At 38.7% G+C, this 25,009-nt stretch overlaps 1 protein-coding gene across 3 annotated transcripts in view; it reads left to right on the top strand.

The window, feature by feature from the left end:
* Positions 1–23,553, top strand: part of DRC7 (dynein regulatory complex subunit 7) — a 41,187-nt gene extending 17,634 nt beyond the window's left edge. For all 3 annotated transcript variants that reach the window (XM_056811953.1, XM_056811957.1, XM_056811961.1), the window contains exons 8-18: positions 503–634; positions 3,542–3,611; positions 5,469–5,597; positions 7,738–7,866; positions 14,595–14,815; positions 16,581–16,796; positions 17,755–17,865; positions 19,710–19,820; positions 21,339–21,533; positions 22,686–22,825; positions 23,364–23,553. In XM_056811953.1, the coding sequence (XP_056667931.1) occupies positions 503–634; positions 3,542–3,611; positions 5,469–5,597; positions 7,738–7,866; positions 14,595–14,815; positions 16,581–16,796; positions 17,755–17,865; positions 19,710–19,820; positions 21,339–21,533; positions 22,686–22,825; positions 23,364–23,457 (1,548 nt within the window). In that variant the 3' untranslated portion in view covers positions 23,458–23,553. The remainder of the gene's footprint in view (positions 1–502; positions 635–3,541; positions 3,612–5,468; positions 5,598–7,737; positions 7,867–14,594; positions 14,816–16,580; positions 16,797–17,754; positions 17,866–19,709; positions 19,821–21,338; positions 21,534–22,685; positions 22,826–23,363) is intronic.
* Positions 23,554–25,009: the final 1,456 nt, after the last annotated feature.

Here is a 25,009-nt window from a genome sequence, read left to right as displayed (position 1 = left end):
ACTTTATTTTTAATATAAAATCAAGACACAGTCTTGAAACCATATTTTCACGGTCACAGTTTAAGGCCAACCACTCTTTTAACTGTAAGAGCTGCCTCTATTAAAACAAAGTCATCTCTTCATAAGAGAAACAGGGCAAAATTGCAGAGAGTATAGATTAATTAATTCACTTCTATAAGAGCCTCAGTTTCACCATTTGTAAAATTAAGGAAAGTTGAACTACTTGACCTTGACTGCTCTTTTTAGTTCTTGCATTTAATGTCCAGTTGTCTCCTAACATTGTTGTCTTCTTTCTACCCTGCCTTGATTGTTCACAGTGTTCCTCTGGGTAGCACTAAGCATGCTTAGAGCAGTGCACACTTTTCTAGTCTCAGATATTTTGTTATACTTCTGTAGAATAATCTTTATAATGATCTATTTAGATAGGAGTCAGAGAGGAAAGTCTTTACAGTTTGAGGTTGATTGAAACTCAGAATGGTTGGGGTTTTTTTTTTATCCTTAGGATCTCATCTTTGACTTAGGGGATCCTGTGAGGTGGGAATTCATGCTTTTTGGGACTGACAAGCCTTACCTAACAATGGCTGATCAAGAGGAGGAGGAGGAGGCTGCCGATGAAGATGATATTGAAATTCTGGTAAAGTGTGTGTGTGTGTGTGTGTGTGTGTGTGTGTGTATTTTCTTTGTGTGTATTCTCTCTTTAGCCAGAGGAGAAAGTGGCCAATGGAATGTTGGTTCAAGTAAGACACGTTTGAATCAATATTCCTCCACCTGAGTTTGAGGAAAAAAATTATAGTGAAAGATGACTATGGATGGAAATAATAGTTTCAGAAATGGGAAAGAGTCATTTTACTTATAGGGAAACTAAGATCCAGAGAGAGGAAATAAAGAACTTGCCCATAATTACACAGGTAGTAAGTGCAGTTCTAAAACTAGAATTTTGAGCCTTCTTGGTACCAGTTTAGGGCTCTTTTCATTATGCCAAGATGAAATTTAGAGTACACAGAACTGGGAAGGTTGAGGATGGAGATGAGCTCTTTCATACAAATACCACTTACTCTAGTTATTCCAGTTCCCTCAGCAACCCAGTTAAATAAGGATCCTTCAGTGGTTAACACAGTGCTTTTCCCACAGTAAGCAATTAATAAACATTTGCTGATTCCATGTAATTGTTTCATTACAGCAATTCTATATAAATTATCATCCATAGGTCTCGCATGACCCCATTCTCTCCTCTTTTTTCATAGATGGGTCTTTTCCTTCTTCTCTAAAAAGTAAGATCCAACTACTTCTTTTATATATCCACCACAGTGTTCCTTATAGGTCTTTCCATTGAGTGTGATTTTAGAATATTACCTATCTCATAGGATTTGAAGTCAAAGGACTTAGGTTCAAAAATCAGTGAGAGAAAGACAGAGTCAGAAGCAGGGACAGAGAGAGGGTGAACAAATAGAGACATAGAGACATAAAAAGAGATAATTAAAGACATACAATTATAGAGAGACTGTCAGAGAGATACATAGATAAATCGATATATAGATGCACACAGACTGATATATAGATAGACTGATAGGTAGGGAAAATATAGATAATTAGATAAAAAGACAGATAGATAGATGCAGAGACAGACTGATAGATAAAAAGATAACTAGATAAAAAGACAAATAGGAGACAGAAAGAAAAGGTAGAAATTAGATAATTAGGTAAAAAGATGGATTAGACAAGTAGAGAAATAGATACATTTTGACAGATAACACTTATATGCTTATTATGTTCCAGACTCTGTGTACTAAACACTAGGGATACGACTTACAAACTGGATAGTCCCTGCCTTCCAGGGCCTTATATTCTAATGATGGAGAAGATGGAACAAAAGGGAGCTGAAAAACAAACAGGAGGAAGAAAGTATCAGATGGGGAGAGAGAGAGAGAGAGAGAGAGAGAGAGAGAGAGAGAGAGAGAGAGAGAGAGAGAGAGAGAGAGAGAGAGAGAGAGAGAGAGAGAGAGAGAGAGAGAGAGAGAGAGAGAGAAGAGAGAGAGAGAGAGAGAGAGAGAGAGAGAGAGAGAGAGAGAGAGAGAGAGAGAGAGAGAGAGAGAGAGAGAGAGAGAGAGAGAACAAAACCAATGTTTTGCTGGGCGCATTGACAAAAGCCAATTAGGGGGCAGTCCCCTTTGGCAGAAGAGTGTACATTCAAAATAAATTCAATCAACCTTCAGTTCAATCAACCACACCCCAAGAGAGGGAGGGAGGAGGACCTTCAGAGTCAGCCTATGGCTGGAGATATCCAGAAAGTGCATTCTTGATCATGTACAAGTCTCCGAGGCACTCCAGCTTACAGCTTCTTCAGAAAATGAGAGGGATTGGAATGATCTCACGGATTCTTCCATTCCAAATCCTCCGAGTCTCAAATGTACTTGCCCAAGTTTGGGACTCCTAATTTTAAGTCAAGGCTGCCCCCTCCTGGCCAAAAGGTTGTCATACATTTCAAACCATTTATACAGTATTGTATTTCAACTGGGCATCCGAGTGGATAGAGCACTGGGAAGTTAGGAAGGAAGACTCATCTTCTTGAGTTCAAATCTGGCTTCAGGCACTTACTGACTGTGTGACCCTAAGCAAGTCACAGCTGTGGTTGCCTCAGTTTCCTCATTTTTAAAATGAGCTGGAGAAGGAAATAGCAAAGTGTTCCAATGTGTCTTTGCCATGAAAACCCTAAATGGGGTCATGCAGAGTAGGATCTGCCTGAAAACAACTCAACAACAACACTGTATCTCAATGGTATCTAGAACAGCAAGATGACACAGTATATAAGAGCTAGCTACAAATGCCCTAAATCCTAGTGCCTCCAGATCGCAAATGAGAATCTGAAAGTACATCTCACCATAGATTTGGGTTCAAGTCCCAGACCTACTATTTACTATCTATATGATTTGGGTCAAGTTATTTCAGGTTTGGGGTTTGATGAGATTATCTCTGAGGTCTCCATTTAGCTCAGATTCCTATCATAAATTGTCTTATGACTTGTCTATTGGCTCTTGTCTCAAGGAAGGGAAAGTAACCCTTTGCTTTAGAAGTCTCCCCTGTCCTCCCTCCTCTGTTTCCCTCTCCAAATTTAGAGGCAAGTGGAAAGCTAAAATAACACCCAGCATCAAGTGGGTACTGTTAGCCTATCATTAAACAAAAAAGTTTCTATGGGTCCCGACATCACCTAGAAAGAGGCTGACTTTCATCTATCTATCCCATTTTAGTAGTTATCAAAATATATAGAATTACAATGGGAGCCATTTATATTGAAATATAGTTATCAAAATATTTAAGTTCACACATTTAAGAACCCCTAGACTAGATGATTTCTAAGATCTTCTAGCTGAGAATCTATATTCCTTTTACTCTTTGGCATTCAGTTTCTTCACCTGAAAGACTAGCAGTCTGGATTGTAATCCAGTGGTCTCTAAGACCCCTTGCCCCTCTAAATTATCTGAATCTAAATAAACCACCCAGCTTGAAGGCCAACTTAGCTGAAAACATTTTCTTATCTCCACAGGATAAAGAGGAAGATAAGAACTTTGACATGCCCCTTTCCTGGGTGGAACAGATTTACATATCAGCAAAAGGTATTTGATTTCTCAGGGATTACCTGGCTTTATCTCCTCATAAAACCCCAACTAATTGGATTTCAACTAGTGTTGAACCACTGGGATCTCAGTGGTTGCTAGAGTGATATTGATTTGATTTCAGTCCTGTCCTTAGTCTCCTACCTTAATTTCTCCATGTTTATTGTCCCACCAGAAAGTACTTTTTCCCCTTCCATGAAAATAATTTGGTTATCCCCCTTGAGGGTAATGGTCACATCTTGCCAAAAGTAGATCTTCTACTGATTGAGAAGGTTCTTGTGGGAACCTGGCATCACCCAAAAACAGGCTAGGAGATTCTCTGACATTTTTCCAGAAACTCTGGCAAGCCTGTGCTAATGTCAGAAGCTAAATGGAGAAAGCTTTTCCAAAAAGGGTATCAGGAAAAAAAGGGTCATCCCTGTGGTCCATGGATAGATTAGTCATTATATGGGTGATTGTGCCAACATCCCAAAGATTTCATGTGGTTGCTGGGAACTAAGAAATCCCTAAGGGAATTGTCTTACTGGAATTAGGAACCTTCCTAGGACACCCTAATCAAGCCATCAATTGAGAAATGTTGTATTAGGTACTTTTTAGGGACCTGGAATTGTGATAAGCCCTGGGGATACAAAGAGAGGCAAATGCATGGTCTCTGTCCTCAAAGAGCTTACTAAGAGAGGAGATAAAAGTTCATATCCAAGCAGAGACATACTGCATAACAAAACAAATACCAAGTAAACTTAGAGAAATAGGCTCTAGTGGCTGGGGGGGAATCCAGAAGGATTTCCTATACAGAGCGACTCTTTGGGGCAGCTAGATATCACAGTGGATAGAACACCAGACCTGGAATCAGGAGGTCCTGGGTTCAAACTTGATCTCAGACACTTCCTTGTTGTATGACCCTAGGAAAGCCACTTAACTTCCATTGCCTAGTCCTTACCATTCTTCTACCCTAGAATTGATTCTAAAACAAAAGGTAAGAGACTAAAAAAAGTGATTAAAAAAGTGAGTGATAGCTTTTGACTTGAAGGAAACCAGGGATTCTAGGAAGAAAAGGTGAAGAGAGAATGCATTCCAGGTATGAGAACATGAGAGATAAAAGGAAGATGGAGATGGAGAATCGTGTTCTACTCTAGAGAGCATGAAGTGATAGACTTGACTGAGAAGAAAATAAAATGGCAAGCAGAGGATGTGATATTTGTTCCTAGAAGTAATATCCCATTGAGCTGGGAGGGGTATGATATGGGCAGCTGATGATCCAAGGGGCTTAGAGTAGGGGACATCAAAATCAGAGTTAGATTTTCTTTTAACTAGATAACAAATAAATAGAGAACCAGTTTTTGAAAAGTATTGGGATCGTGTGTCGGCTATGGGAGAGGTGGGAGGGGGGGGGGAGGAAAAGAAAATGATTTTTGTTTCCAATGAATAATGTTTGGAAATGACCAAATAAAAATAATGTTTAAAAAAAGAAAAGTATTGGGAGTTGGAGGGTTGGAGGACATTCTAGCTATCAATAATTTAATAAATTGTGTTAAGTGCATTTAATATATAATGTGCACCAGGAATACAAAAGGCCAAATAGCAACAGGTGACTCTTTTAAAGGGGAGACCCTTTAAACTTGAAGAGAAAGTTGATAGTACTTTCCATGGGTTCCTATTGGGCTGAACAAGACAGTGTCATCAAACTTCCATTCTTGTTCTTTTTTTTCCTTGCTTAACTTCTGTATTCGTTTTCTTACCTCCTAAAATCTCCTCTTGGCCCCAGGTAACTTGGCCTCATTGGGGAAGAGCACTGGGCTGGTCAAATTTCTCCCTAAGTAAAATGAGTAAAGATGTCTTGCTTTCTCTTTGATTCAGATTTTGAGAGCCGCTGTCCTCAAGGGAGGAAAGTGATCCAGTACAAGCAGTGCAAGCTAGAGAAGTGGGCTCCATACCTGAACGGCAATGGTCTGGTGACTCGTCTCACCATCTATGAGAATGCAGATTGTAAGAAGTAGGGATGGGGGAGAGGAGAGGGGAGCTGCTCTGATATCATAGGAGAAACCCCCATGGCCAAAGTAACAAGCAAAGTCAGAGGCAGTGAGGCTAGGGTCACCTCAGCTTCTGAGAGGCAAATGGGCAATGGAAATATTAGAATACCATCAAAAGAATAAGCAAGTGATCCCACAAACATCTATTAAGTACCTACTATGTGCCAGGTACTGTGCAGGTACTGGGGAATGCCAATAAAAGCAAGAAAATTTGTCCCTACCCTCAATGACCTTATGGGAGAGAAGACATGTGTGTTTGAAAGAGGGACATTTTGGAATGGGGTAAAATAAGTTCTATTTTAGAATGTTAAATATGTCTAGTTGATATCCAGTTTGAGAAGTCCAAAATGTAGTTTGTGACGCAGATCACAACTTGAGAGAGATCAGAGATAGATAGATAGATAGATAGATAGATAGATAGATAGATAGATAGATAGATAGATAGATAGATAGATGGATAGATGGATAGATGGATAGATAGATAGATGGATGGATGGATGGATCTGGAAGCCATCTATATAGAGATGGTAATTAAATTATGGAAGCTGATCAGGTCACCAAATTAATAAGTATAGAGAAAATAGAGATCCAAGGCAGAGTCTTGGGAAGCACCCACATTTTGGGGACCTGATATGGAAGATGGTCCACTAAAGGAGATTAAGAAGTAGCAGTCAAACAGTTAGGGGAAGAAACAAGAGAAAGGAGGGTTGGTGACAACCTAGAAAGGAGAGTACAGCCAAGGTATCAAGGGGATTTAGTGAGATCGTGGCACATAGGTTCTTAATTCCTGAGGGTCATCATGGAAAGACTGTGGAGAGTTAATAACAACTCAGCCTGACAATAAAGACTCTCAAGTTGTCTGATATTAACCAGAAGTCCCTTGCTTAGGTCTCAGAATTCATAAATTGCCTCTCTTTTCTGATAAATTAGGATTGAATTATGTCTTAAGAGAAAAAGACTAGAATCTAGAGACTGTTTTCTACCAATGCCTTTGTGACTTTGGATAAATCTCTCTTGAATGCAGGTCCAATGTCTTTTTCTAACATGCAACATTAGTAAAAAAAAAAAAAAGTTCCTCTTTTGATAAAATCAAGTGGTTAAGCCAAATGGTCTCTTAGATTCTTCACTCTCTAATATTCCATGAAGAATGTTAGAAGATATTGGAAAAGCAGAGGATGTAGGTCACAAGTTAATTCAGATATCCATTATTAGTCATCTGAGATTTCATAATATATCTAGTCAAGAAGGAAGAGAGTGAAGGACCTTGGATGTGGACTTTCCCTCTTAATACTCCCAGAGACCATCAGTCTTCCATTGTGAAATTCTAAAGAGGGTTGTCAAGCAAGGATTTGATGGGGAGGAGGTGGAATGGTGGAAAGAATATTGGAGAAACAGGATTACACTGGAAGAAATGATGAAGGGATGGTTTCAGAGAAACCTGGGGACACTTGTGTGAACTGACGCAGATGGAAGTGAGCAGAACCAAGACAACAATTTATACTAAAACCAGCACCATTCCAATTCCCATGTTATTTATCACAAATGGATAAACATAAAGATGAACAACTTTGACAGACTTAAGGACTTAGCCCAATGCAATGACCAACTGCTATTCCAGATGACCAAAAAATAATGAAGCCTGTTACCCACCTCCTGACAGAGAAGGGATGAATCAGGGAACAAAATTCTGTGTGTGTGTGTGTGTGTGTGTGTGTGTGTGTGTTTGATCATTATCAATTCAGGAATTATTTTTAACATGACTACATATTTGTACCAAAGATTATTTTTCTTTTTCTTTTCCCAAGAGGGAAAGAAAATCAAATTGTTTGTTTTTAAAGTTAGATTAAAAAAAAAAGAAACTTGGACCTAGAATAAAAAGAGGCCCAAGTTTAAATTCCAACATCTTCTGGCTTTGTGGTCCTGGAAAAGATTAAACTTCTCAAAATGTTGTTTTCTTTATCTGTAAAATGGAAATAATAATATCAATATTAATAATACCCATAGTATCTACCCTTTAAAGTTATTGTAAGTATCAAATGGGATAATATGTGTTTCTAAATCATAAATCAGTTATTACTATTATCCTTTCTGATCAGGTCGCAAGGTCGTGGAGGTGAAGGAGTGGTACGAGAACCGGGAAGATTTTTTAGAGATGAGACGAGTGGATAAAACCACACATTTGACCACTGAATACTTCAAGCCAGGGCATTTCCTGGCCCTGCGAGGTACACAACTCCCCTCTACCAGAGTAGGACCCTTAGTAGCTCAAGGTTTATAGGGTCCTCCAAGGTTGCTCCTCTTCTTTAAATGTCCTAATAGGACATTATTAGGACATAGGTCCTAATAGGAGTCCAAAGACCTTCAAAGAGCAAAATTAGTGTATAAGGGACAGTGAAAGAAGCAAAGATAAAAAATGGAATATTCTTAGAATCTTTAGAGATGGGAGTGTCCTTAGTTATCTTCTGTTCCAATTCCCATGTTATTACAAATGGATAAAGTGAGGTCAAGTCACACAGATATTAAATAGGATTCAGACTGTCTGGAGTGAGAATTGGGGGGGGGGGTCTTGATATAGCAAGATGCACTCCCTTTAATCACTCAAATAATCAGAGAGGCCAGGATAAGATGAAGACAGATGTGGCTTTATTGCTTATTATAGCAAAGGTTGAGGACATTATGCTTAAGTCGGAGACCCAAAGGCAATGCCCAAAGATACAAATGAATTTCCCAATTTATAGGAAACTAATACAATACCCTCCACCTATTCAAGAGTACAAATTAAAGGTTTATGTGAAAGACTGGGAAGGAGAAGGGTAAAGGGAGAGCAAAGCTGTATCTAATTAAGCTAATGACTTAACCTCTATTTGGAGTTTCTACTGCTAGTCAGAAACATATTGAGAATAATACACTGACTTTCACTCCATACAATCCCCCCAATTTTAATTATAAAGCTATATTATTCTCACCTGCCTCAGTTTCCCCTAAGTTAAATCCATTAGAATTTGATTCTGTTTACTCCCAAATGATTTATGATTTGCACTACAAGTTACATTAATGTGTGAAGTGAATTGGATAAGGCAAATATGCAAAATATTGATTATAGATTAGGTATTTGATTGAGGTAATGAGCCATTAATAGCAGGTAACAGAACACCATATTTCCAAGTATTTGTAGAGAAAAGACCAGAACTAAGCGGAAAGTTTGATATCCAAACACAAAATTCAAGAGAAACATGAAAAGGTAAATAAGAAAGAGAAAAGAGAAAATTATTTTTTCTTTTTTAAGAGCTTATTAAGATCAAATTATTTATATTCCTAAATGGGGAAATGTTGTTTGCAACTCTCAAAAACTATACTCACTATTATAGAAAGAAAGAATTATTCAGAGGTAGAGGTTGGGGTACTAAGTAGTTTAAGATGATATAAAAAAAGGAAAAGGGGGGAATATAAGATGGCACCAAGAGAAACTTGAAGGAATAAGAAAAATAGAATAATCTATACCACACAAAGAGGCACATGGGAGAGGGAGGGGAAGAATATTATTATAAGAAAGAGAAGAAGAGAGTGACAATAGGTAATACTTAAACCTTACTCTCATTGGAATTCTGAGAGAAAAGAGCATCTAGATCCATTGGGGTATAAAAATCTATCTTCCCTACAGGGAAGTTGAGAAGGAAAAACCAAGGTGGAGAGAGAGAGGAGAGGGAATTTAATAGACCCTAAAAAATAACAAGAGGAGAATAAAAAGGGAGGCAGTGGAAAGGGAAGCAAAATAAGGGTGGAGATTAAGGGGGACTGATTAAAAGCAAACCATCAGTGTAGAAGTAAATAACGAAAGAATAAAGGGCAGGACTAGGAAAGGAAATCAAAATGTTGGGGAATACATAGGTAGTAATCATAACTCTGAATGTGAATGGGATGAACTCACCCATAAAGCAGAAGCAAATAGCAGAGTAGATTAGAAACCAAAATCCTACCATATGCTGTCTACAAAAAACACATGTGAGGCACTTAGACACACACAGGTGTAAGGGTAAAAGGCTGGAGCAAAATCTATTGGGCATCAACTAAGTAAATGAAGACAGGAGTTGTAATCATATCTGACAAAGCCAAAATAAAAAGTGGATCTGATTAAAAGAGATAGGGAAGGTAATTACATCCTGATAAAAGGCAGTATAGACAGTGAGGAAATATCAGTACTCAACATGTATGCACCAAATGGTGTAGCATCCAAATTTCTAAAGGAGAAACTAGTGGAGCTTAAGGAGGGAAATAGATAGTAAAAATATACTAGTGTGAGTCCTGAACCTTCTTTTATCAGATCTAGATAAATCAAACCAAAAATAAATAAGAAAGAGGTAAGAGATATGAATGAAATCTTGGGGAAATTAGAGTTAATAGATATGTGGAGAAAAATAAATAGGGACAAAAAAGGATTACACCTTCTTTTCAGTAGCACATGGTACATTCACAAAGATTGACCATGTACTGGGGCATAAAAACATGGAAAACAAGTAAAAAAGAGCAGAAATAATAAATGCAAACTTTTCAGATCATAATGCAATAAAAATAATAATTAGTAAGGGTACATGGAGAGGCAAATCAAAAATTAATTGAAAATTAAATAATGTGACTATCCAAAATTGGTTAAAGATCAAATCATAGAAACAATTAATAATTTCATTGAAGAGAATGACAGTGATGAGACATTTCAAAATCTATGGGATGCAGTCAAAGCAGTACTCAGGGGGAAATTTATATCCTTTAGTGCATATATCAACAAATTAGGGAAGGCAGAGGTCAATGAATTGGGCATGCAAATTAAAAACCTAGAAAAAGAACAAATTTAAAATCCCCAGTTAAAAATTAAATTAAAAATCCTAAAAATTAAAGGATGAATTAATCAAATTGAAAGTGAAAGAATTATTGAATTTATAAATAAAACTAGAAACTGGTACTGTGAAAAAAAAATAAAATAAATTAAAGTACTGGTTAATCTAATTTTTAAAAGGAAAGAAGAAAACCAAATTAACAGTATCATAGATGAAAAAGGAGACCTCACCTCTAATGAAGAAGAAATTAAGGCAATCATTAAAAACAATTTTGTCCAATTATATGGCAACAAATATGGTAATCTAGGTGATATGGATAAATATTATGGATGAATATTGACAAAAATATAAATCGCCTAAATTAACAGAAGAAGAAATAGAATACTTAAATAATTCCATCTCAGAAAAAGAAATTGAACAAGCCATCAAAGAACTCCCCAAGAAAAAATCCCTAGGGCCAGATGGATTCGCAAATGAATTCTATCAAACATTTAAAGAACAACTAATCCCAATACTACATAAACTATTTGACAAAATAAGCAAAGGAGTTCTACCAAATTCCTTTCATGACACAAATATGGTACTTATTCCAAAGCCAGTCAGATCAAAAACAGAGAAAGAAGACTATAGTACAATCTCCTTAATGAACATAGATTCAAAAATCTTAAACAGAATACTAACAAAAAGACTTCAAGTGATCACAAGGATTATTCACTATGATCAGGTGGGATTTATACCAGGAATGCAAGGATGGTTTAATATTCAGACCATATCAACAACCAAACCAATAAAAATGATTATCTCAATAGATGCAGCAAAAATCTTTGACCAAATACTTCCTATTAAATATAAATTCCTATTTAAAAACACTAGAAAGTATAGGAGTAGAAGGACCTTTTCTAAATAATAATAAACAGTATATATTTAAAACCATTAGCAAGCATTATCTGCAATAGTAATAAATTAGAAGCCTTCCCAATAAGATCAAGAGTGAAGCAAGGATGCCCATTATCACCTCTATTATTTAACATTGTACTAGAAACACTGGCAGTAGCAATTAGACAAGAAAAAGAAATTGAAGGTATTAAAATAGGCAATGAGGAGACCAAGCTATCACTCTTTGCAGATGATATGATGGCCTACTTAAAGAATACCAGAGAATCAACTAAAAAGCTAGTGGAAATAATCAACAACTTTAGTGAAATTGCAGAATTCAAAATAAACCCTCATAAATCATCAGTATTTTTATGTATTTCTAACACATTCTGGCAGCAAGTGTTAAAAACAGAAATTCCATTTAGTATCACCCTAGACAATATAAAATACTTAGGAATCTACTTGCCAAGACAAACACAGGAATTGTATGAACACAACTACAAAACACTTTCCACACAATTAAACCTAGATCTCAACAATTGAAAAAATATTAATTGTTCATGTGTATAATGAGATAACATAAAAATGACAATTGTACTCAAACTTATTTACTTATTTAGTGCCATACCCATCTAACTACCAAGAAACATTTTATTGAATTAGAAAAAAAAATAACAAAGTTCATTTGGAAGAACAAAAGATCAAGGATATCCATGGAAATAATGGAAAAAATGTGATGGAAGGTGACCTAGCAGTACTCAATCTCAAGCAGTACCAGATCTCAAACTATACTATAAAGCAGTGGTCATCAAAACAATATGGTACTGGCTAAGAGACAGAAAGGAGGATCAGTGAAATAGACTTGGGGTAAATGACCTCAGCAAGACAGTCTATGATAAATCCAAAGATCCCAGCTTTGGGGACAAAAACCCACTATTTGACAAAAACTGCTGGGAAAATTGGAAAACCGTATAGGAGAGATTAGGTTTAGATCAACACCTCACACCCTACACCAAGATAAATTCAAAATGGATGAATGACTTGAATATAAAGAAGGAAATTTATAAGTAAATTAGGTGAATGCAGAATACCTGTCAGATCTTTGGGAAAGGAAAGATTTTAAGACCAAGCAAGAGTTAGAAAAAATTACAAAATGTAAAATAAATTTGATTACTTTAAATTAAAAAGGTTTTATCCAAACAAAACCAATACAACCAAAATTAGAAGGGAAGCACCAAATTAGGGGAAAAACCTTTATAACAAAAGGCTCTGACAAAGGTCTAATTACTCAAATATATAAGGTACTAAATCAATTGTACAAAAAAATCAAGCCATTCCCCAATTGATAAATGGGCAAGAGACATGAATAGGCAATTTCCAGATAAAGAAATAAAAACGATCAATAAGGATATGAAAAAAGTATCCTAATCTCTTATAATCAGAGATATTCAAATCAAAATAACTCTGAGGTATCACTTCACACCTAGCAGATTGGCTAACATGAAGCAAAGGAAAGTAATAAATGCTGGAGGGGATGTGGCAAAATAGGGACTTTAATGCATTGCTGGTGGAGTTGTGAATTGATCCAACCATTCTGGAGGGCAATTTGGAACTATGCCCAAAGGGCGATAAAAGACTGTCTGCCCTTTGATCCAGCCATAGCACTGCTGGGTTTGCACCCCAAAGAGATAATAAGGAAAAAGACTTGTACAAGAATATTCATAGCTGTGCTCTTTGTAGTGGCAAAAAAATGGAAAATGAGGGATGCCCTTCAATTGGGGAATGGCTGAACAAATTGTGGTATCTGTTGGTGATGGAATACTATTGTGTTCAAAGGAATCATGAACTGGAGGAATTCCATATGAACTGGAAAGACCTCCAGGAATTGATATAGAGCAAAAGGAGCAGAACCAGGAGAACATTATACACAGAGACTGATACACTGTAGTACAATTGAATGTAATGGACTTCTCTACTAGCAGCAATGCAATGATCCAGGACAATTCTGAGGGACTCAGGAGAAATAACACTATCCACATGCAGAGGAAGAACTGCAGGAGTAGAAACACAGAAGAAAAACAACTGCTTGATCACATGGGTTGATGGAGATATGATTGGGGATTTAACTCTAAGTGATCCCCCTTGTGCAAACATCAACAACATGGAAATAGGTTCTTGATCAATGACACATGTAAAAGCCAGTGGAATTGAGCATGGGTAGAGGGGAGGAAAAGAATATGAATTATGTATCCATGGGAAATGATACATGTATCCATGTATCTATATTAATTAACTAAATAAATTTTTTTCCAAAATAAAAAAGAATCAATGAAACAAGACTCTCCCCCTTGGGAAGGTGTTTGCTAGATACCTCCAAGCAAAAGATAATGCCTTGTAATTTCTTCAAGTGGATTGGCAGAACTCCTTATCAACCCCCTTTCCATTTTTGTAGGCCTCAATCTCCTGATTCTGAGGTTGTACACATCCTCTGCAGATTTATTTGGGAGTCTCTCTCTATTTTTAAAGAACTACCAAGTATCTGAGTTCTGAATCTGATACAATTGATTACTCAGAGCCCAAGGGTTCAAACAAGCAATTCATTTAATAATAATGAATTCAGGGGTAGCTAGGTAGGACAGTGGCTTGAGCACCTGGCCTGGAATCAGGCAAACCTGGGTTCAAAGCTGACCTCAGACATTTCCTAGTTGTCTGACCCTGGGCAAATCACTTAACTCCAATTGCCTAGTCCATGACACTCTTCCATCTTAGAATTAATACCAAGACATAAGGTAATCATTAAATAAATAATAATGTATTCAAATCTTTCCTCCTCTTCCACTCCACCCCAAAGAAGTTTCTATAGGAGTTAAAAAGAAACTCTAGAATATAAGAACATAAAAGCCACCAGCTATAAGGCTAAAAGCTGACAGCAACAATATTCTCTGGCATCTCAGGAATTCTCTGTCAAAGTTCAAAAACTTACTTTGATACTCATCCAGGGCCAAAGATCAATCTCCTAGGTAAAAGGGATGGCAAAAATAACCCAAACTGCCTCATGTCCTCACCAGAACTTTATTGTCCTTCACACTCTCATTTTGGGGCATGGGAGATTAGAAAATTAATTCAAACCACCCCAGTCCAGCAGCACCAGGTCATCAAAGCAAAATTTCTGGGAGGAAATGAACCTTTATCTGAGCAGGAAGGTCTCTAACAGTGACCTCCCCTATCTCACTTCTACCTTGTAGAGCATACCTATAAGACCATGGCACCAGAGACAGACCGCTCAATGGAATTCTACTATGATACTAGAGTGGATGGCCTAGAGAAGAGAACTGAGACCCCCAACTCAATGACGGAGTACTACAAGGACAGGGCAGATTACCTTGTCTACCGACATGTTGATTATGGTATCAGGCTCAAGAAATTTAGCCTCAACAGCCCAGACACAAACCCTCGGCCCATGTTGGTAAGAGCTTCCTTCAGACCTGTAGTGGACTGTTGTTCCTTTCCTTTGATCCTATCACATTGTTAACTATGAAAAGGATAATGATGATAAGTACAGTGCTGTTGATATTGATGATAGTAGCACACTATAGAGGGCTTTGGAAGACCTGAGTTTGAGTCTTGGTTCCACCATATACTAGCAACACTGGGTAAACAATCAGCCTCCCTGGATTTCAGTTCCCTCATCTACAAAAATAAAATAAAATAAAATAAAAATTGTTTACATTAACTACATGAGATTCTAGATTTAGGCCTTAAAAGTTATCTAGTAGACCCTCCTTCATTTCACAGATAAGGAAATCAAGACCTAAAAAAAAAAAAAGATGATTTGCTCAAGATGGCACAGCTAATATGTAGCTATATGTAATATGACTCCAGCTCTATTGCTCTTCTCAGGGCACCACCGTATCTTCTTCTGTATCTCTAATTGTTGGTCTTAGTTATGATGGGATAGCTGGTAACACCATGGATGGAGCACCAGGTCTAGAATCAGGAAAACCCAAGTTCAAATCTGGCCTCAGACACATCCTAGCTGTGTGTCTCTGAGCTCTGGGCAAGTTGCTTCACCCTATTTGCCTCAGTTTCCTCATCTATAAAATGAGCTGAAGAAGGAAATGGCAAACTACTCCAGTATCTTGGCCAGGAAAACCCTAAATAGGGCCAGGAAGAGTCAAGTGTGACTGAAAAATGACTGAACAAACAACAATAGTTGTTAAGATTAATATAGTCAAAAATAGTTTAGTTAATATTAATATAGTCAAAAAAATGTTTACTTTCTATTTCTTTTTTTGTTCTCATTGCAGAAGGCAAAGAGGGCCATAATAAGATTGGGAAAACATTTTATACACGCACACACACACCACACATATACATACACACATATATACATATATATATATATATATATATATATAGTTTGTTTTCTTGTTTGATGGTCTACCATGGACAAATATCATTGCCATCCAAATATTTCATGGCCAAATATTATTTCCATGTGACTAATTAGTATCCTGGTGCGGAGTGATGCTTTTTCTTGGATAGTTCTTGGAAAGAAGAGAACACAGGGCTACTGTGATTCATAAAGTTACTTAATAAGATACTATAAACATGAGTGAGTGTCATCACAGTAGTAACTATATTTTATGTAGCACTTTAAGGTTTGCAAAGTATTTTTAAAATAACTTTTTATCCTCCCAATAGCTCTGGGAACTATATGTTAATCATTATCATGGATGTTATTAAGTATAAATTAAAATATGATTTATGACCTTCTTAGGTACTCACATCAACATTTGAAGTGGGTGGGCTGAATGGACTATAGTAGTCTGGAAAAAGACCAAGACTTTGTGCTACCATCTGCCACCTTGACCCTTTAAACTACAATGGCCCAAGCTATCTCTCCTTCATCCCTAGTGCCTACCTTGACACTGTCAATTTTTTCTCTCTTCCTTTGACAAATGAAAAGAAGAAGGGAAAGAAAAAATGGAGGTGGGAAAAAGTAAAAGAAGAATAAAAGTAACCTGATTCTTAAGTGCCCAATGAGATTTTGACTCACCCCACCAAGGGCTCCCAGATCCCCACCCTGAATCCTTCCTCCGTCCTACAAACCCCAGATCTCGTCCTCCAAGCATGATCCCAAACCTGTTGGAAGGATGCAGGAAAATTAGCAACCATTGCTCTGGCTGCTCTCCTATCCACAATCTCTCACCCTCCATTTCTTTCCCTAGAAAATCACAGAGCGATTCGACCGAAATCTCAGCAAGTTGGCAGATGATGATGTAGCTGAGCGTATATTTGTGGTCTCAGATGAGAGGATTCAACTTCGGTACCACTGCAGGGATGATTACATCACCACCTCAAAGAGAGAGTTCTTAAAAAGGAATGACGTGGACAACAAAGGGAACAAGATCATCATGACTCCAGACATGTGTGTCACCTATGAGGTAGGGAAACAGACAGATGGGCAGGCAGGCAGACAGACAGATAGACGAATAGACAAATAGGTAGACACACATAGACAGGCAGGTAGGTGGAAAGGCAGACAGGTAGAAAAACTGACAAGTAGACAGTCAGACAGACAGGTAAACAGATAGGTAGACAGGCAAGTAGACAGACAAACAGGCAGATAGGAAGACAGAGTCAAGTAGGCAAACAGCTAGACAGGTAGAGTTTCAAAAGGAAAGGCAGACAAAGATAGAAAGTAGGCAGATAGGCAGACAAATAGACAGACAGACAGAGACAAATAGAAATACAGACAAACAAACAAAAAGTAGGTAGATAGGCAGACAAGCAGAAAGAAAAAGAGACAAAGACAATCAGACTGGCAGGCAGGCAGATGAGTGGGTAGGCAAGCAGACCATACTTTCTTTCTTTGATGATCCTATCTGGACTAGCTTATAAGTATTACTGGAGTCCTGAAGTTCAGACCCAGCCATCTCATCCTACCTTCTTTTTTGTGGGGAGAGGGTGAAAGGAGGCGTGATATGCCCTTTGTCTCTTGCAGAGTAAAGCCTCTCAAGTCACAACCATGAAATACTCATGCTTCCTTAACCTCCTGTCCAGCATCTTTTCCTGAGAAACTCAAGGACTATAACCTAGATGATATGACCCACCTTCACCTTAACCTAGGCACTTCCACTCTAATAGGCATGCATTGCTATTGCAGGAGCTAGTGAGAGAATGAATGATAGCAGTTCAGTGGCAATTGCCTCCCTTAAATTTGTCCCAGGTATATGCCATTGGTGAGACACCATTGGTTATTTATGACCTCAGCATTGAGGATGGGCTTGGGACATAAAGACTGCAAGGCATGGAGAGGGAGGGAGTTAGTCTATAGTGTATCTTAGGTAAATGAGAACTAAAACCTTGGTGTCTCTCTCATTACTGTTACTGGGATCCTAGGTAGAGCCCCGAGAACACACCAAAAAACTGTTATTCCAATATGAGATGATGATGAACTTAAAGAATGAAGAGAAGATTTCCAAACACCAAGTCTGGGAATCTGAACTGGAGGTAATGGGCAATCTACATGGGGAGAAATGGCACTGGGGCTCATGGCTTATTAAGGTACACATTAAAAGAAACTTGGATATCAGTGCTAAAATGGGTCATGGATCCCTGGAGAATGGCTATCTGGGAAAACCTATAGATCATGGTTTTAGGGAGCTACTAGGTGGTTCAGAGGATTGAGATCCAAGCCTAATGACAAGAAATTCTGGGTTCAAATTTGGCCTCAGACACTTCCTAGCTGTGTGATCCTGGGCAAGTCACTTAACTCACCCCCATTGCCTAGCTCTTACCACTCTTCTGTCTTGGAACCAATACACATTATTGATTCTAAGATTTAAGGAAAGGGTTTTAAAAGAAAGAATCCTTTTTTGGTATACATTTCTAATGGGGAAAAGCTAAATTTCATTTAGAAGTGGAAATAAAGATGAAATTTTCCCTCAAGTTCAAAGACCCTCTTAAATCTCTCCATGAGCCTCAAGTTAAGAACTTAAAAGAAATCTCAACACAGAAAATGTCAGAGAATATGCTAGAAGGAACCTTTGAATACAGAATATCAGAACTAAATATGATAAGACTTAGCTGGAAGAGAAATTAAAGCGTACCAAAACACTGGATATTTGAATGAGCAATCACTCTAGAAATCACCCAGATCAATCCACCCCACTTATGTTACAGATGAGGAAACTTGAGTCTGCAAGAAATGAAGTAATTTGCTCAATTTTACCCTTAAAGTAGTGCCAAGCCTAGGAATAGAATGCAGGACTCCTGACCCTCCATCCAGTGTTTCCCCATGACATCTTATCATCTTTCCAGATCTCCACCAATTATTCCTACTATCAATCCATACTCCTATTCTTCTCTACCCCCTTGCTCCTCAATAGCTTGTACCATTGAAAACGATCCCATCATGGTTTCATCTGTTCCATCCTCTGTCTCTACTCAAACCCAATCAGTTCATGTCCTTGAACCCAGCCTCTCTCCTCTTTCCTGCTAAACTGTGCCTCTCAATCATATCCCCAAAGACCTCTGCTACCAGTTTTTCAGGGTTGTGAAGGACCACTTCTCACAATGACTACTTCTCAAAAAAAGCACTCACTCTGAGTTCACTGAATCAAAATGGCCCCGGGAAAAGATCATAAAGCATACCTACATCCACTCAGCAGAGAGGTAGAGAGATTTCTCGAGCAAAATGTGGCATACATTTTCAGAGGAATTTTTGCTTAGCCATTTTCTGAGTGGCAGTGGAGAGTCAAATTCTCCTATTAGGGGGTGAAGGGAGGAGAGCATTTCCAGAGATGTCAGTACTCGAAAAACCAAAGCATCAGTAAAATAGCCTTCAGATACCTTGGAGTTCCTTGAGTAATCCAATGATGAAATTATAGAAAAAGTCATTCCCTCCCTGACACAGAATGGCAATGCTTTTTTCTGTGGAGATACTAATGACAACTGATTTAGGAAGAGTTGGTTCCATATAAAATTGCCTGGTGACGTGATAGAAGGGGAGTTGTTAATGAGGAATGGACTCTTCCTCCACAATTCTCTGTCTTTATGAGTATGTAAAGCCCTGAAGGGTGACCAGCCTATCTGATCTCTTTGATGAGAAGCACTAGGGTTGGGGTTAGGGAAATCATGAAGGCTGAGTCATAAGTCACAAACCACAGCAGCCTTAGCAGTTAGAGAGGAAGTCACCTCCTATAACACCAACCTGCCTTTACAACAAACTTGCTTTTCCACCAAAGGTAAGTACCCAACTGAGGCCTTCTCTCCATCTCCTGAAAAAGCCTCAAGAAATGGAAGACTCAGACCAGTGATTTCAATGTCTCAGTAGGTTTTTTCTTTCCAAAAAGGTCCTAGAGATTCTGAAGACTCGTGAGGAAGAGGAAGATACCCACAATCTGACTGTCTCTATCTATGACACCACAAGGAATGAGAAGAGCAAAGGGCAGCGTGAAGCCTTGGTAGGTGTGGAAGCCTTGGAAGGTTTCAACTCCCAGTGGAACTGAGAAATTATTTTCCTAGATCACTATTACAGATGAGCCCAAGATCATTCAATAGAGCTAATATTGGGGTAGCTGGGTGGCTCACTGGATAGAGAACAAGACCTAGAGACAGGAGGCTCTGGGTTCAAATGTGACCTCAGATATTCCTAGTTTCGTGACCCTTGGCAAGTCACTTACCCCCCATTGTCTAGCCCTTACCACTCATCTCCCTTAGAACCAATACACAGTATTGATTCTAAGTCAGAAGATAGGGTTTTTTGTAAATATAGCTGCTAGTTTAGGAATGATCAGAGACTATAAACCCTGAGTCTTCTTTCCCAAATGTCCCTAAGGTCTATGCATGTAGCTATGGACATTCTTTGAACTTCAAACAATCAAAATGGAACCCAGAGTTCATCTAGACCTACCCCCTTGTTTTTATAGTTGAGGAAAGTGAGACACAAGGTTAAATGACTTTCCCAAGGGTGGTTAGCTTCAGAAGCAGGATTTTAACCGAGGGCCAGTACTCTTTCCTCTATACTACCAGTTCCAAGGTGAAAACAGATTCTTTCCCCCAAAGGCGTTTGTCCTTCAGTGACATGGAAATCCATATTAAGTCGAGAACTAACAAGTCAACTGGAAAGGACATTGTCAGGCTGAAAAAATGACAACTGGATGGCCAGCCTATGTAAACATCCTTAACACAACTGAGGCTTGCAGTTGGCCTAAATCCTACTGGGCTCTTTGCCTTTCTCTTTCCTCACCCCAGTATTGTACAAGATAGGATGGGATCCTTTATGTCACCTGGTCCTGTTTTCTACCCTAATTGTGAGGAATGGGGGACTCCATACCCACAGAGACACATAAGGACACAGAAGTATACATGTTCACCAAAACATACACTCAGAGGGACACTCACTGACAAACTCCCATAGAGAGGCACAGGACCAAAATTAATGGAAAGGATGATCACCCCAGGTAGATAATTATTTGTTATTAAACAGTCACAGTAAAGTATCATACCAGAAACAAAATCATGGAAACTACCAATAAACACTGACACAACAAACCAGTCTGGGGTAATTCCACCATCTTTGATCCAGAGCAATGGAATGGGAATCAAGAGACTTGGATTCCAGGCCTTGCTTTGCTCCTGACTCTCTAATCCTCAGTTTCTTCCTCATTAAAACAAGATTATCAAAACAATGTAGTGGAGTCTTCATGAGAGGAGACACACTAGAATATTTGATTAGGAGTCAGGTCTAAATACTAGAGCCTAAAGTCTCTTCTGGTTTCAGAATTTTATGATGCTAAGTTTTTGTGCTTCTGTACACTCTGAAAAAACACTTGACCAGATGAGGAAAGGACAACTCTTGGCTCTTTCAGTCAATGAAAGTCTTAGATTCCCACTTTCCTCCAAAGATATATTTCATTCTAGTAGGAACTCAATGATATATGACTGGATCAATGCATCTCACTTTTTCTCTCACAATCCAGGAGCGCCAAGCCCAGGAGGAACATATGCGCCAGGTGGAGGCTGAGCTGGATTACTTGGCACCATTCCTGGTCCAACTCCCACCTGGGGAGAAGTTGACCAGATGGCAGGCTTTACGCCTAAAAGATGAATGTCTCAATGACTTCAAGCAGCGGCTTATTGACAAGGCCAATCTCATCCAGACCCGTTTTGAGAAGGTGGGTGTTAATAGTATGGCCTTGGGCAAGTTCCTTTACCTGGGCACTGGGTCTGGAGTCAGGAAGACTTGAGTTGAGAAAGAAAAGTGAAGGGAAGATGAGCGAGAGAGATGGAGAGAGAAAAAAGAGGGGGAAGGTGGAAGGGAAGAAGGTAGGTAGAAGAGAGAGTAGGGAGAGAGAGAGGGGGAGGAGGAAGCAAGACAAAGACAGAGGAAAAAAGAGAGGGCAGAATTAGAGAGAGGGGGGAAGAAAGAAGAAAAAGAAGAGAAGGGAGCAGGAAAAGAATGGAGAAAGGAGGGGAGCAAGAGAGAGGAGAAGGAGAGAGAGACAGGGACACACAAAGAAACCTATTTATTAGGTGCCAAGTATGGAGGATACAAATACAAGCAAAAAGACAGTCCCCGCCATTAAGGAGCTCATTGTATAATGAGTAAAGACAAAGCATAAGAGGACTGAAGCTAGAAGGGAAAGAAGGATAACCATAAGACAGCATAGCTTGGAAATGGCCAAAAAGTTGTCTGGAGATCCATTCTGAAGAGAAAAATCATTGTAATAAAGGGTCTGTGTTTAAATTCAACCCTATCACTACCAATACAATCTTGGACAAGTCCTTTCAAGGCCCATTTTACTCACCACTAAAGTGATGAGTTTGGATTAGAGGACCTCTGGAATTCCTTCTAGCTCTAAAGCTATGATTCTATCATTCCACAATTTAGTGGATGATAGTCAAAGGAATTCTTGTGAATGTGGTTGCCAAAGGTCCTGGTATAGAAAGAAGAGAAAATGAGTAAGGGGGATATTCTTGGGAAAAATTCATATTAGGAGACTGATTAGGATGAGGAGCCCATGAAGGAAATAGGAACAATTAATCCTCTTCTGAAACTTAACCACCTTGGATCAAGAGCAGAGAAATGGGGAGGGGTGCTCCCCAAAGATAACGATTCATAGGTCAAGAATGTCAGCAGGTGAAGAGAAAGGAAGATTCTGAAGGGGCAGTAACTGGTAGGGAAAGAGAATGGCAGATTATCAGAAAGGTCAATAACATGAATGCCAAAATTCCCCATAAGAAGGACAAGGAATTGGGGACAGGAAAAAAATCATAGAGGATTCCTTCATTCCTTATCTCCTCTCTTTCTCTGTCTCTCCCTAAAGGAGACTCAGGAACTTCAGAAGAAGCAGCAATGGTACCAAGAAAACCAGGTGACCATGACACTGGAGGATGAAGAATCCTACCTCACCTATTGCTCCCAAGCCATGTTTCGCATCCGTATCCTGGAACAGCGACTCAACCGGTGAGGATCAGCTGGCTTGGGTTTATGATCCTGAATGAGATCAATACAGAGAATTGGAGACATTAGATTCACCTCTGCCATGAACTTGGTATAGGTCCTTGGAGAATTTGCTTTTGCCTTCTCAAGCATTCAGTTTGCCCAACTGTTAAAAGAGATGTTTGATCTAAACAATTTTTTTTAAACCCTTACCTTCCATCTTGGAATCAATACGGTGTATTGGTTCCAAGACAGAAAAGTAGTAAGGGCTAGGCAATGAGGGTTAAGTGACTTGCCCAGAGTCACATGGCTAAAAAGTGTCTGAGGCCAGATTTGAACCTAGGACCTCCCATCTCTAGGTCTGTCTCTCAACCCACTGAGCCACCCAGTTGCCCCCCTAACCAATTTTTAATATACCTTCTAACTCTTTTAGTCTGGGCTCCTGCAAATGAATTGAGATACTAGCCTTTTCCTTCTCATAATGGTCTCTTGACCCAACATCTTCCAGTTCTAAGTGCTGGACAAAGGACTAATCATTGAACCCTTTTTTTCCTGCTTGTAGACACAAGGAACTCGCTCCACAAAAGTATCTGGCTCTGGAGGAAAAACTATACAAGGATCCACGCCTGATTGAATATCTGAAAGTGTTTGTCTAACATCTTTCTCCTGCATTCAGTTTTGCCTTTCTTTCGGAGAAAGGAAGTCCCCCAATCTCTAATTCCTCATTTCCAATAAAATAGTTCTCCACACAACTCATTGATCTCACAGTCTTCCCACCAAATTTATTATGCTACTACCTTTAGTCTCAATCAGTCCATCAGGAATCTTGTCTGCACTGATGGTTTTTTGTAAAACTTAATGAAGTATTTCTTTACATGATTTCTTTCAGTTTCCATAGAAATAAAAATATTTTCTTAAGCTTTTTGATCCTCAGGGTCCATGAGTCCTATACTTAGCTCTTTTTTCCTCTTCCTTGCTTGTAGCTCTAAATGTTAGAGCTGATGACTGTATCCTGTTTTCTTCAAGACCATGTCTGAGTCCAAATTTCTGAACCTAAGACCTCCGCCTATGCAAAATAAAGCTCCAAAGTTACCTTGAAAACTGATTACAGTTCTAGATTGTAACTTTGATGAGAAAAGGCAGAGACCATGTCTTTTTTTTTGTTTGTTTTTCCTAGGACTTATCATGATACTGGAATATAGTAAATGTTTGATAAACACTAACAGAATGAACAAAAACGAATCAATTACTCAATAAACGTTTAAGTATCTATTATGTGCCAAGTGCTATGGATACAAAGATAGGCAAAAGTCAGGCTCTGCCTTTAAAGAGGAAACAAAACTATCACTCTTTGCATACCATATAATGATATACTTAGAGATTTCTAGAGAATCAACAGAAAAACTAATTGAAATAATTTTAGCAAAGTTGCAGGATATGAACTAAACCCACATAAATCAGTATTTCTATATGTGATGAGAGAGACTGGCCAGAAGCCCTCACACAAGAGGAAAGATAGAATTTATCTCTGGGGGAACCAGGATCTGAAGCCGGGAGGGATGGCAAGAGAGAGAACCAGACACCAAATACACAAATCGAGCCCACAGACTTTAGCTCCAGCCTTCCACTTCATAGATACATGAGACAGTGAGGAGACCGTAACACAACATCATGGGCGACAGAAATAAGCTTAGAGATCAATAGAGACAAGCCACAGTCCTTAAACCCATGCTATTAGCACAGACTGTTATGGTTTAATGATAGGATTTAGAGAAATAGAGGTGCTGAGCATGGCCAGAGGCCAGCTCCAAGAGAGAGAAAAAAGGAGATAGTAGTAAGGAAGAGAGACGAGTGGTAAAAGCTGGGCAAAGTCTGTGAGCTCGTCTTTTATTGATTTCCACATGCAAAGATACATAATACATATTAATTAAAGACATAGCGGATTATCATTGGTAGAAAGGTAAATTGTCATAAGATAAAGGCAGATCCTTTTTCAGCCTGGGGAGAACAAAGAAACCTGATTTCGCGCCCAAACTAGTTGGGATCAAAGTTCATTGCCTTACTGGCCATGCGCAGGACAGAGAATGAGCTCTCCTCAGGCCAACTTTATAGCTTAATTATCTCTCTTGAGTAAACACAGCTGTGGGCTGCTACACTATATATTACCAACAAAGTCCAACAGATAAATGCCACTTAAAATAATCAAAG

Source organism: Monodelphis domestica, chromosome 1 (genome assembly GCF_027887165.1).
Source record: "Monodelphis domestica isolate mMonDom1 chromosome 1, mMonDom1.pri, whole genome shotgun sequence".
NCBI classification, from domain to species: Eukaryota; Metazoa; Chordata; class Mammalia; order Didelphimorphia; family Didelphidae; genus Monodelphis; species Monodelphis domestica.
The sequence above is the reverse complement of the archived record's forward strand: the minus strand, read 5'-3'. Positions and strand labels throughout refer to the sequence as shown.